At 53.7% G+C, this 13454-nt stretch overlaps 1 protein-coding gene across 1 annotated transcript in view; it reads left to right on the top strand.

Moving 5' to 3' along the window:
• The window catches only part of MCM10 (minichromosome maintenance 10 replication initiation factor), a 116216-nt gene that overhangs the window by 37389 nt on the left and 65373 nt on the right, over window positions 1-13454 (top strand). The window contains exon 6 of the mRNA XM_075342589.1: window positions 4201-4357. Within this exon, the coding sequence (XP_075198704.1) occupies window positions 4201-4357 (157 nt within the window). The remainder of the gene's footprint in view (window positions 1-4200; window positions 4358-13454) is intronic.

Genomic DNA, 13454 nt, shown 5'->3' with positions numbered 1-13454 from the left:
GAGGCACTGCCTCCAAGGCGGCCTCCTCATGACTCTCGGCATCCCCTAACCGCATCCTCGGTCGGTGGCAGGCTCTCCCGCTTTGGCGACGCCTGGTGGCCACATGTTCAAGACCGATGGGTGAGAGACATTCTGTCTCACGGTTACAGGATAGAGTTCAGCTCCCGTCCTGCGGCTCGTTTCTTCAGAACCTCTCCGCCCCCCGCTCAGGCCGACGCACTTTTTCAGGCGGTGGACGCTCTGAAGACAGAAGGAGTTGTGACCCCCGTTCCCCTTCAGGAACGTGGTCGCGGTTTTTACTCCAACTTGTTCGTGGTGCCAAAAAAGGACGGATCATTCCGTCCCGTTCTGGACCTCAAACTGCTCAACAGACACGTGAAAACCAGACGGTTTCGGATGGAATCTATCCGCTCGGTCATCGCCTCGATGTCACAAGGAGACTTCCTAGCATCGATCGACATCAAAGATGCTTATCTCCACGTGCCGATCGCACCCGAACATCAACGCTTCTTGCGTTTCGCCATCAGGGACGAACACCTTCAGTTCGTGGCATTTGCTTTCGGCCTGGCGAGAGCCCCACAGGTTTTCACCAAAGTCATGGCATCCGTCGTGGCGGTCCTACACTCTCAGGGCCACTCGGTGATTCCCTACCTAGACGATCTCCTAGTCAGGGCCCCTTCTCGGGTGGCGTGTCAACACAGCCTTACAGTCGCTCTGACGACTCTCCAGCAGTTCGGGTGGATCATCAACTTCCCGAAATCCAAGTTGACACCGACCCAATCACTGACTTACCTCGGGATGGAGTTTCATACCCAGCCAGCGTTAGTCAAGCTACCGCGAGACAAACAGCTTTCTCTGCAGGCAGGGGTGCAATCACTTTTTCGGAGTCAGTCACACCCCTTAAGGCGCCTCATGCATTTCCTGGGGAAGATGGTGGCAGCGATGGAGGCATTGCCGTTCGCGCAATTCCATCTACGGCAGCTCCAATGGGACATTCTCCGCAAATGGGACAGGAGGTCGGCTTCCCTCGACAGGAACGTCTCTCTTTCCCTTGCAACCAAACATCACTTCAGTGGTGGCTCCTTCCCAATTCTCTATCGCAGGGAAAATCCTTCCTGCCCCCAACCTGGGCTGTGGTCACCACGGACGCGAGCCTGTCAGGGTGGGGAGCGGTTTTTCTCCACCACAGGGCTCAGGGAACCTGGACTCCGATGGAGTCTTCCCTTCAGATCAATGTTCTGGAAATAAGGGCAGTGTATCTAGCCCTATTGGCTTTTCAGCGGTGGCTGGAGGGCAGGCAGATCCGTATCCAGTCGGACAACGCCACTGCCGTCGCATACATCAACCACCAAGGCGGCACTCGCAGTCGTCAAGCCTTCCAGGAAGTCCGGCGGATTCTGCAGTGGGTGGAAGCCACAGCCTCCACCATCTCCGCAGTTCACATCCCGGGCGTAGAAAACTGGGAAGCAGATTTTCTCAGTCGTCAGGGCATGGATGCGGGGGAATGGTCTCTGCACCCAGAAGTGTTTCGAGAGATCTGTCGCCGCTGGGGAACGCCGGACGTCGATCTCATGGCGTCACGGCACAACAACAAAGTCCCGGCATTCATGGCACGGTCTCAGGATCACAGAGCTCTGGCGGCGGACGCGTTAGTTCAGGACTGGTCGCAGTTCCGTCTGCCTTATGTGTTTCCTCCTCTGGCGATGCTGCCCAGAGTGTTACGCAAGATCAGATCCGACTGCCGTCGCGCCATTCTCGTCGCTCCAGACTGGCCGAGGCGGTCGTGGTACCCGGATCTGTGGCATCTGACGGTGGGTCAGCCGTGGGCGCTCCCAGACCGCCCAGACTTGTTGTCACAAGGGCCATTTTTCCATCTGAATTCTGTGGCCCTCAACCTGACTGTGTGGCCATTGAGTCCTGGCTCCTAGCGTCTTCAGGGTTATCTCAGGATGTCATTGGCACCATGAGACAGGCCAGGAAGCCAACGTCCGCCAAGATCTATTACAGGTCTTGGCAAATCTTCTTATCCTGGTGCTCTGATAACGGTTTTTCTCCATGGCCGTTTGCCTTACCCACTTTTCTTTCATTCCTCCAATCCGGAATGGACAAGGGTTTGTCACTCGGCTCTCTCAAGGGCCAAGTATCGGCGCTCTCCGTATTTTTTCAAAAGCGTCTAGCCAGGCTTCCGCAGGTCCGCACGTTCCTGCAGGGAGTTTGCCACATAGTCCCACCTTACAAGCGTCCGCTGGAACCCTGGGATCTTAACAGGGTGCTAACGGCTCTTCAGAAACCACCTTTCGAGCCGCTGCGGGATGTCTCTTTATCACGTCTTTCGCAAAAGGTGGCCTTTCTAGTGGCAATTACATCACTCCGGAGAGTGTCTGAGCTTGCAGCGCTATCATGCAAAGCCCCCTTCCTGGTGTTTCACCAGGATAAGGTGGTTCTGCGTCCGGTTCCGGAATTTCTCCCTAAGGTGGTATCTACTTTTCATCTCAATCAGGATATCTCCTTACCTTCATTTTGCCCTAATCCAATTCACCAATGTGAAAAGGATTTGCACTCTTTGGATCTGGTGAGAGCACTCCGGCTCTACGTGTCTCGCACGGCGCCCCTGCATAGTTCAGATGCGCTCTTTGTCCTTGTCGCTGGCCAGTGTAAGGGTTCGCAGGCTTCCAAGTCAACCTTGGCTCGGTGGATCAAGGAACCGATTCTCGAAGCCTACCGTTCTTCTGGGCTTCCGCTTCCTTCAGGGCTGAAAGCCCATTCTACCAGAGCCGTGGGTGCGTCCTGGGCATTGCGGCACCGGGCGACGGCTCAGCAGGTGTGTCAGGCAGCGACATGGTCTAGTCTGCACACTTTCACGAAACACTATCAAGTGAATACCTATGCTTCGGCAGACGCCAGTCTAGGTAGGCGAGTCCTTCAGGCGGCGGTTGCCCACCTGTAAGAGGAGGGCCATTTCGGCTCTTGTTATTGAGGTATTCTTTTACCCACCCAGGGACTGCTTTTGGACGTCCCAATTGTCTGGGTCTTCCAATGGAGCGACAAAGAAGAAGGGAATTTTGTTTACTTACCGTAAATTCCTTTTCTTCTAGCTCCTATTGGGAGACCCAGCACCTGCCCCTGTTCCCTTCGGGCTGGTTGTTCTTTTGTGTACACATGTTGTTCATGTTGAATTGTTCTTTTGGTTCATGGTTCAGTTCTCCGAACATCCTTCGGATTGAATTTACCCTAGACCAATTTATAAGTTTTCTCCTTCCTGCTTTTGCACCAAAACTGAGGAGCCCGTGATCCACGGGAGGGTGTATAGGCAGAGGGGAGGGGTTACACTTTTTAAAGTGTAATACTTTGTGTGGCCTCCGGAGGCAGAAGCTATACACCCAATTGTCTGGGTCTCCCAATAGGAGCTAGAAGAAAAGGAATTTACGGTAAGTAAACAAAATTCCCTTCTTTAAGTGTGGATTTTCTGCATATAATGCAGTTTTCTAGGGAAAATCCATACATATAACTTGGAGTAACCGCAAGATATATTGACATGTTGTGGAGTATAAATGCACACAGCAAGTACCATAATCTTTTTTTTAAGCAGCATTAAACAAAAAACAAACACTGTGGGCCTATAAATCTAATCCACTTCACTGGATCTAGAAGATGCTAAAGAACTTGCCGAAAAGAAATCCTGGTACCTAATCTTAAATATTCACCTTTGCCAAAATATTCAACCTTGGCTTAGTGGTTAGCACTGCAGTCAGAAAGCGCTGCGGCCCTGAGTTTAAATCCCACCAAGGACATCATCTGGAAGGAGTTTATATGGTCTCCCCGTGTTCGTGTGGGCGTTCTCCAGTTTCTGCTCACAATCCAAAGATATACTGATAGAGACCTTGAATGATCTTGATCTAGAATGTTTGCACATCTTAAATTATTAATAATTCTCATCATGGGTAGCGCACTTACTCAGTGGATAGAAATGTTGCTCTGCAGCACTGGGGTTCTGTGTCATATCTCACTAAGGACAACATCTGCAAGGATTTATATTCTCTCCATGATTGCGTAGGTTTCCTCCAGATTCTCTGGTTTCCTGCCACACTCCAAAGACATACCTGGTTGGGGCTCAAAATCTAACGTCCCTATGAGGAAAGCTTTTTGTTTTATGTGCACTTCTTATACAAACATATATTCCGCTTTTGTCGTCTTATGCAGAAAACAAAAGTCCTCCTTTAAAACAAGGACCCAGTTTTCTATCCCAGGCAGGAAAATCTTCTAAGCCAAGCCCGGTCTCTGCATCATCGACGAACTCCAGTCAATTGACTCTTATTCCACAAGTTTGCGTTGAGAAGTTCTCTGGACTGCGACTCAGGTAACACATTTGATTACGGATGCAGAGTTTATTTTTTGGGGGGATTACATGTAACTTCATACTACCATGGTAATTCTACTTCCTCACAAGAGTGACTTTAGTGTGAATGTGGAGAAAAAGTATAAAGGAATGCCTTCTCCACTCCTCACTCCTTGACAAACTTTGATAAACTCTGCTTCAGACTTAATGAAATAATATTTTTTTTTCTTTATCGTTCCTTTGGGAGACCCAGACCATGGGTGTTTAGCTTCTGCCTCCGGAGGACACACAAAGTACTACACCTAAAAGTGTAGCTCCTCCCTCTGAGCTTATACACCCCCTGGTAGCCAGTCCTAGCCAGTTTATCGCTTTGTGTTCAGGAGGCATATATCCACACATGCATTCTCATCTGATTTGTTTGAATTTTGGAAAGAGTTTGAAGAAAAGGGGGTCCATGTCTGGACTCCCGGCATGTCCCTTCTCACCCCACTGTGTCGGCGGTGTTGTTAAGGTTGATTTACAAGGCTGGAGCCTTACATGCCGCGCTCCTTCACCATCCCTTCTGGGCTCTGGCTTGAAGTGGGAGCCAGCACGGTCTCCATGCCTGGCAGGAGTCCGGTCTCCATCCACAGCCCCTTGAGGATTCTGTTGGACTGGAGCACTCATCCCCAGGGACCTGGTCCTGCGTCTCAGCAGCTAAGTACCTGAGTCGTTTATGTGTTGGGGGTCCCGATTCTTTATTGTATGGGGAGAGTATGCTGTATGTGATTGTTTTGACTTTTCCGGCGGGTTCTCTAGCTTTTGCCCGAGAACCGCACCAATGGTGCCTGCTTGTCGGCCTCGCCGATTAAATTTAGGCCTCGGCTTCGCCGGAGGCCTAGTTTCGTTTTCCTGCCCTCGCCTGTCACTCATGCAGAGGGACAGGTTCGGCTCCTCCCGGCGGCCGTTCTACACAGGGGATGGACACTCCCCACTGCTGGGGCGTCCCTCCTTCCCTGCAGGTCTCTATAGCCCTCCAGTTCCCGCTCTTCTATAGGAACGCCCCCTAGTCCCGCCCCCTCTCTTCGCTCCGGCGGCCATTTTTCAGGCAGAGTTCACTCTGCTCTGGGACATCCTGCATTCTGCATCTCTGCTGAGGTGCTGTGCACTGGGGGACCGGGCTTCTGGATCTGGAGGGCACACAACACCGCGCCCAGCGGTCTGGTAAGCCACAGCCGGTCTCCGGTTGTGGACCTCTGTATATTCTCCCTGGGGTTCATTCTCTGCAAAGCCCCCACTCCAGCAGCATGTCTCACACAAGGGGCAAGGCTCCAAAGCTTTATTCTGCATGCACTGCATGTAAGCTCCTGCTGCATGAGCCGAGCATTTATCCACACTGTGATGGTTGCTCTAACTTGGCGGTGCCACAGCCTGGAGTCTCACCCCCAGTGGTCTCTCAGGCTGCTGCTGCTGCACCTGTGGCTGAACCCCCGGCCTGGGTAGAGTCCTTTTCTAGGTCCATATCCCAGTCATTTGCTGAGTCCATGGGACTTTTGTCCAGGACTTTGATGAATATGCATCAGCCCTCCTCACAGGGTGCCTCTAATACTCTTGACAGAGGATCGGAGCTCACGGAGGATTCATCATCTGATCCCAGACCCCGTCCTTCTAAGAGAAGGCGCAGGGTTTCCTCCCCCTCCCCATCCCACGGCTCTGTCTCAAGAGCTGACTCTCAAGATGAGGAGGATGCCCTCACAGGGGGCTCGGAGGCTATGTATCCCATCGATTTCTCTGAGGGTGACTCAGATCTTAGTGATTTCATTGCTTCTATTAATTCTGTGCTGGATCTCAATCCGCCAGTATCAGAGGAGCAACTCTCTTTGGCAGAAAAACATCAGTTTACCTCGCCTAAGAGAGTGAAGAGTGTGTTCTTTAACCACTCCAGTTTTCAGACCGCTGTGACCAAACCCAGGGCCTGCCCTGACAAACGCTTTCCAAAGCGTGGTTCTGATGACCGGTTTCCATTTCCACCTGAGGTGGTCAAGGAGTGGTCTCACTCCCCAAAGGTAGACCCTCCGGTATCTAGGCTCTCAGCCCGGACCGTTGTGTCGGTGGCTGACGGCACCTCACTTAAGGATTCCACTGACCGTCAGATTGACCTTCTGGCCAAATCTGTGTATAAAGCTGCGGGGGCCACGTTTTCCCCGTCTTTTGCAGCAGTGTGGGCTCTCAAAGCCATCTCTGCTTCTCTAGAGGAGATGCATTCCCTCACCAAGGAATCTATGCCTGAGATGGTTACCTTAACTTCTCAGGCTTCAGCTTTTTCATCTTATGCCATGTCTGCAATGCTAGAGGCTGCTCACCGCACTGCGGTGGCTTCAGCTAATCCTCTTGTTATCCGCTGGATTTTGTGGCTTCGAGAGTGGAAGGCAGATGCTTCTTCCAAGAAGTTTCTTGCTGGGCTCCCTTTTGCTGGTTCTCGGCTGTTTGGTGAACAGCTGGATGAAATTATTAAGGAAGCTACTGGCGGGAAGAGTACTTCCATGCCACAAACCAAGACCAGGAAACTCGCCCAGGGTAGGAATCAATCGAGGTTTCGTTCCTCCAACTGGTTATCCTCTAAGCCTTCCGCCTCGTCCGCTAACTCAGCGGAAAACTCAGAAATCCAACTGGCGCCCAAAAGCGTGTCCGCAGAAGACCGCAGGAGGTTCTGCCACTAAGGCAGCTTCCTCATGACTCTCGGTCCGCTCCAGCCACGTCCTTAGTCGGTGGCAGGCTCTCCCACTTTGGCGACGCTTGGTTAAAGCAAGTCTCCGATCAGTGGGTGAGAGACATCATATCTCACGGCTACAGGATAGAATTCTCTTCCAGCCCGCCAAACAGATTTTTTTCTCTCAACTCCCCCCTGCTCCAAGGCCGCCGCCTTCTCGCAGGCCATGGCGTCCTTGCAGGCAAACGGAGTGATTGTCCCAGTTCCCGCTCGGGAACGGTTCAGAGGTTTTTACTCAAACCTGTTCCTAGTTCCAAAAAAGGACGGTACCTTCCGGCCCATCCTGGATCTCAAGCTTCTCAACAAGCATGTCCGGGTGCGGCATTTTCGCATGGAGTCTCTGCGATCAGTCATTGCCTCTATGACCCAAGGGGATTTCCTGGCGCCCATCGACATCAGAGATGCCTATCTACATGTGCCAATCGCAGTGTCACATCAGCATTGGTTACGTTTTGCGATAGGAGAGGATCATTTCCAATTCGTGGCTCTCCCCTTCGGGTTAGCCACGGCCCCTCGGGTATTCACCAAGGTCATGGCGGCAGTGATTGCGGTCCTGCACCTCCAGGGGTTGGCAGTGCCTCCTTATCTGGACGACCTTCTGGTCAAGGGTACATCCAGCGCAGACTGTCAGCGGAGTGTTTCGCTCACTCTCGCCACTCTAGCCCAATTTGGGTGGATTGTCAATCTTCCCAAATCCACTCTGACTCCGACCCAGAGTCTCACGTACCTAGGGATGCAGTTCGAGACTTTGCCGGCACTTGTGAAGTTGCCCTTAAGCAAACAGCAGTCTCTCCGGCTAGCGGTGCGCTCTCTCCTGAGGCCCCGCCCTTATTCCCTCAGGCGCCTGATGCAGGTGCTGGGTCAAATGGTGGCGTCCATGGAGGCGGTCCCCTTTGCCCAGTTCCATCTGCGCCCTCTGCAGCTGGACATTCTCCGCTGTTGGGACAAGCGGCCTTCCTCCTTACACAGGTTAGTGGCTCTGTCACCACGGACCAGGAGCTCTCTTCAGTGGTGGCTTCGACCCCTCTCCCTGTCCCAAAAGCGCTCCTTCCTGACTCCGTCCTGGGTGATTCTCACCACGGATGCCAGCCTATCCGGCTGGGGAGCGGTATATCTCCACCACAGAGCACAGGGCACTTGGACTCCGTCCGAGTCAGCCCTTTCAATCAATGTGCTGGAAACCAGAGCTGTGCTTCTAGCTCTCCTAGCCTTTCACCACCTGTTGGCGGGCAGGCACATTCGAGTCCAGTCAGACAACGCGACAGCGGTTGCCTACATCAATCACCACGGCGGGACACGCAGCCGCCTGGCAATGTTGGAGGTCCAACGCATTCTTCAATGGGCGGAGGACTCCAAGTCCACCATATCCGCAGTCCACATCCGAGGCGTAGAAAACTGGGAGGCAGATTATCTCAGCCGTCAATCCGTGGACGGTGGCGAGTGGTCCCTGTACCCGGCAGTGTTTCAGTCAATCTGCCGCAAGTGGGGCACTCCGGACGTGGAGCTAATGGCATCCTGTCACAACAACAAGGTTCCGGTTTACGTGGCTCGCTCCCACGATCCTCAGGCCTTCGCCGCGGACGCTCCGGTTCAAGACTGGTCCCAGTTTCGTCTGTCCTACGTGTTTCCCCCTCTAGCTCTCTTGCCCAGAGTCCTGCGCAAGATCAGAATGGAGGGCCGTCGAGTCATCCTCATTGCACCGGACTGGCCCAGGCGAGCTTGGTATCCGGACCTGCTCCAACTGTCCGTAGAGATGCCGTGGCATCTTCCGGACCGTCCAGACCTACTCTCGCAAGGTCCGTTTTTCCGCCCGAATTCTGCGGCACTCAAATTGACGGCGTGGCTCTTGAGTCCTGGATTTTGACGGCTTCTGGTATTCCTCCTGAAGTCATCTCCACTATGACTCGGGCCCGTAAGTCTTCCTCCGTCAAGATCTATCACAGGACTTGGAAAATTTTCCTGTCCTGGTGTCGCTCTTCCGGCCATCCTCCTTGGCCATTCTCGTTGCCGACCCTTCTGTCTTTTTTACAGTCCGGTCTGCAGCTAGGACTATCCCTCAACTCTCTCAAGGGACAAGTCTCAGCTCTATCAGTGCTGTTCCAGCGGCGTCTCGCCAGGCTGGCTCAGGTCCGCACCTTCATGCAAGGTGCGTCTCACATCATTCCGCCTTATCGGCGGCCCTTGGATCCCTGGGACCTTAACTTGGTCCTCACGGTATTGCAGAAACCCCCTTTTGAGCCCCTTAGGGAGGTTTCTTTGTATCGTCTTTCTCAAAAGGTGGCCTTTCTAGTTGCCATAACTTCTCTCAGGAGAGTCTCTGATTTGGCTGCGCTCTCCTCGGAGTCACCTTTTTTGGTTTTTCACCAAGACAAGGTAGTTCTCCGTCCGACTCCGGACTTTCTTCCTAAGGTGGTCTCTCCCTTTCACCTTAACCAGGACATTTCCTTGCCTTCCTTCTGTCCGGCCCCTGTTCATCGCTTTGAGAAAGCGCTGCATACTCTAGATCTGGTGCGTGCTCTCCGGATTTATGTGTCTCGCACCGCTGCGCTTAGGCGGTGCACCTCTCTTTTCTTTGTCGCTCCATTGGGAGACCCAGACAATTGGGTGTATAGGCTATGCCTCCGGAGGCCGCACAAAGTATTACACTAAAAGTGTAAAGCCCCTCCCCTTCTGCCTATACACCCCCCGTGCTCCCACGGGCTCCTCAGTTTTTTGCTTTGTGCGAAGGAGGCAGACATGCACGCACAGCTCCACAGATTGGTCAGCAGCAGCTGCTGACTATATCGGATGGAAGAAAAGTGGGCCCATATAGGGCCCCCAGCATGCTCCCTTCTCACCCCACTCTTGTCGGCGGTGTGGTTAAGGTTGAGGTATCCATTGCGGGTACGGAGGCTGGAGCCCACATGCTGTTTTCCTTCCCCATCCCCCTTCGGGCTCGGGGTGAAGTGGGATCCTATCGGTCTCCAGGCACTGAGACCGTGCTTCATCCACAACTCCTGTGGAGCCTGCTGGATAGGAGCCGGGTATCGTTCAGGGACATGGCCCTGCTACTTGGAGGTACTCTGTATCCCTGTGGGGACAGCGCACAGCAACACTCCAGCTTTGCTGGGTGTGCTAGTGCACCGGGGACCGCGGCGCTGACCGGGTTAATATGTGCCATTACACACTCAGCGCTGCTGAGTGTGTTTATGTATAGGGACTGCCGCACTGACCGCCGCTGCCATGGAAACACCGCGGCGCGGCTGGGACTTGTAGTGCGCCGGGGACTTCCACGCCGGCCGCGCTTTTACGGCGGCCGCGTTTATTACTAGAGTCCCCGGCTTTTTGCGGCCTAGTTTCCTTTCTTCCCACCCCCAGCCCTGACAGGCAGGGGAAGGGCGGGACGCTGCACAGAACGAGCAGCACTGAGGGCTGGAGCATGCTTTGCATACTCCACCCCCCTCACTGTGCACAGTGCGGGCACCAGTTCCCGCACTTTCTGGGTCACGCCCACGGCTCCCTCCTCTCCTCAGGACGCCGGCAGCCATTCCTGTCAGCTCCTCGGACGCTGCAGAGGGGGACAAAGTCTGGGAGACCCAGGCAGGGACTCTGGTGGCCTCACAACCGCTTTAAGCGGGTGGTAAGCAGCACCTGTGGTGCTAGCCCCATTGTGCAGTAGTGTAACATTATATGTTTATGGTATATATATATTTTACACTGTATGATGCACAGTTGAATTCTGGCTATATAATCTATTGTGTTGCTCAGGGAAGATAATAGCATGGCGCCCACGAAAGGCAGGGGTGCCAAAACACAGGCTTTTTATGCTGCCTGCGCCGCATGTACGACCCCGCTACCGGCAGGTTCCACTGACCCTCATTGTGTGCACTGTTCGGCCCCTGTGGCACTTACTCAGCCAGAGCCTCTGCTAAGAGGGGCCCAGGGGGAGCCACCTGCTGACACTGTCCAGGTGACGGGGACGGAGTTTGCAAAACTCTCTGAGACTATGGCTAAGATACTAGAAGCCTTGCAGTCCAGGCCGGTATCTCAGCACAGGGACTCTGTTGAATCTTTGTTCCCTGGCCCACCTCAGTTGGACCAACAATGTCCTCCCGGGGTATCTCATGGGTCCCAGGCTGAGGGTTCTGACACAGACCCCAGCCCCAGACCGACTAAGCGAGCTCGCTTAGAATTTCCCTCGACATTATCATATTGTGCAGGGTCTCAGAGGGGGGAATCTCTGGTTGATGAAGCGGAGACAGTTGATCAGGATTCTGATCCTGAGGCCGCTCTCAATCTGGATACTCCTGACGGGGACGCCATAGTGAACGATCTTATTGCGTCCATCAATCTAATGCTGGATATTTCTCCCTCAGCTCCTCCGGCGGAGGAGTCGGCTTCTCAGCAGGAGAAATTCCGTTTCAGGTTTCCCAAGCGTACACCGAGTATGTTTCTGGACCACTCTGATTTCAGAGAGGCAGTCCAGAATCACCATGCTTGTCCAGATAAGCGTTTTTCTAAGCGCCTTAAGGATACACGTTATCCCTTTCCCCCTGACGTGGTCAAAAGTTGGGCTCAGTGTCCCAAAGTGGATCCTCCAATCTCCAGACTGGCAGCTAGATCCATACTTGCAGTGGAAGATGGGGCTTCACTCAAAGATGCCACTGACAGGCAGATGGAGCTCTGGTTGAAATCCATCTATGAAGCTATCGGCGCTTCTTTTTCCCCAGCATTCGCAGCCGTATGGGCGCTACAAGCTATCTCAGCAGGCCAAGCGCAAATTGACGCAGCCACACGCACGTCCGCGCCACAGGTGGCGTCCATAACCACTCAGACGTCGGCATTTGCGTCTTACGCTATTAATGCTGTCCTGGACTCTGCGAGCCGTACGGCGGTTGCAGCCGCCAATTCGGTGGTACTATGCAGGGCCTTGTGGCTACGGGAATGGAAGGCAGATTCTGCTTCAAAAAAGCGCTTAACCAGTTTGCCAATTTCTGGCGACCGATTGTTTGGCGAGCGTTTGGATGAAATCATCAAACAATCCAAGGGTAAGGATACATCCTTACCCCAGCCCAAACCGAACATACCCCAACAGAGGAGGGGGCAGTCGAGGTTTCGGTCCTTTCGGGGCGCGGGCAGGTCCCAATTCTCCTCGTCCAAAAGGCCTCAGAAAGATCAAAGGAACTCTGATGCATGGCGGTCTAAGTCACGTCCTAAAAAGACCACCGGGGGTGCTGCTACCAAAGCGGCTTCCTCATGACTTTCGGCCTCCTCACTCCGCATCTTCGGTCGGTGGCAGGCTCTCCCGCTTTTGCGACACCTGGCTGCCACGGGTAAAAGACCGTTGGGTGAGAGACATTCTGTCTCACGGTTACAAGATAGAGTTCACCTCTCGTCCCCCGACTCGATTCTTCAGGTCATCCCCGCCTCCCGAGCGAGCCGAGGCTCTTCTGCAGGCGCTGGGCGCTCTGAAGGCAGAAGGAGTGGTGGTCCCTGTTCCTCTTCAGCAACAGGGCCACGGTTTTTACTCCAACTTGTTTGTGGTCCCAAAGAAGGACGGGTCTTTCCGTCCTGTCCTGGACCTGAAACTTCTCAACAAACACGTAAAGACCAGGCGGTTCCGGATGGAATCCCTCCGCTCCGTCATCGCCTCAATGTCCCAAGGAGATTTCCTTGCATCGATCGATATCAAAGATGCTTATCTCCACGTACCGATTGCTCCAGAGCACCAGCGCTTCTTGCGCTTCGCCATAGAAAACGAACACCTGCAGTTCGTGGCACTACCGTTCGGCCTGGCAACAGCCCCACGGGTTTTCACCAAGGTTATGGCTACTGTAGTAGCGGTCCTCCACTCTCAGGGTCACGCGGTGATCCCGTACTTGGACGATCTGTTGATCAAGGCACCCTCTCAAGAGGCATGCCAACACAGCCTCGACGCTACCCTGGAGACTCTCCAGAGTTTCGGGTGGATCATCAATTTGCCAAAGTCAAATCTGACACCGGCCCAATCGCTGACATACCTTGGCATGGAGTTTCATACCCTCTCAGCGATAGTGAAGCTTCCGCTGATCAAGCAGCGGTCACTACAGAAAGGGGTACAATCTCTCCTTCAAGGCCAGTCACACCCCTTGAGGCGCCTCATGCACTTCCTGGGGAAGATGGTGGCAGCAATGGAGGCAGTCCCTTTCGCGCAGTTTCACCTGCGTCCTCTTCAATGGGACATCCTACGCAAATGGGACAGGAAGCCGACGTCCCTCGACAGGAACGTCTCCCTCTCTCAGGCGACCAAAGCTTCCCTTCGGTGGTGGCTTCTTCCCACTTCATTATCGAAGAGGAAATCCTTCCTACCCCCATCCTGGGAGGTGGTCACGACGGACGCGAGTCTGTCAG

Source organism: Anomaloglossus baeobatrachus, chromosome 4, assembly GCF_048569485.1.
Source record: "Anomaloglossus baeobatrachus isolate aAnoBae1 chromosome 4, aAnoBae1.hap1, whole genome shotgun sequence".
NCBI lineage: Eukaryota > Metazoa > Chordata > Amphibia > Anura > Aromobatidae > Anomaloglossus > Anomaloglossus baeobatrachus.
This window is presented reverse-complemented; position numbering and strand designations above follow the sequence as displayed.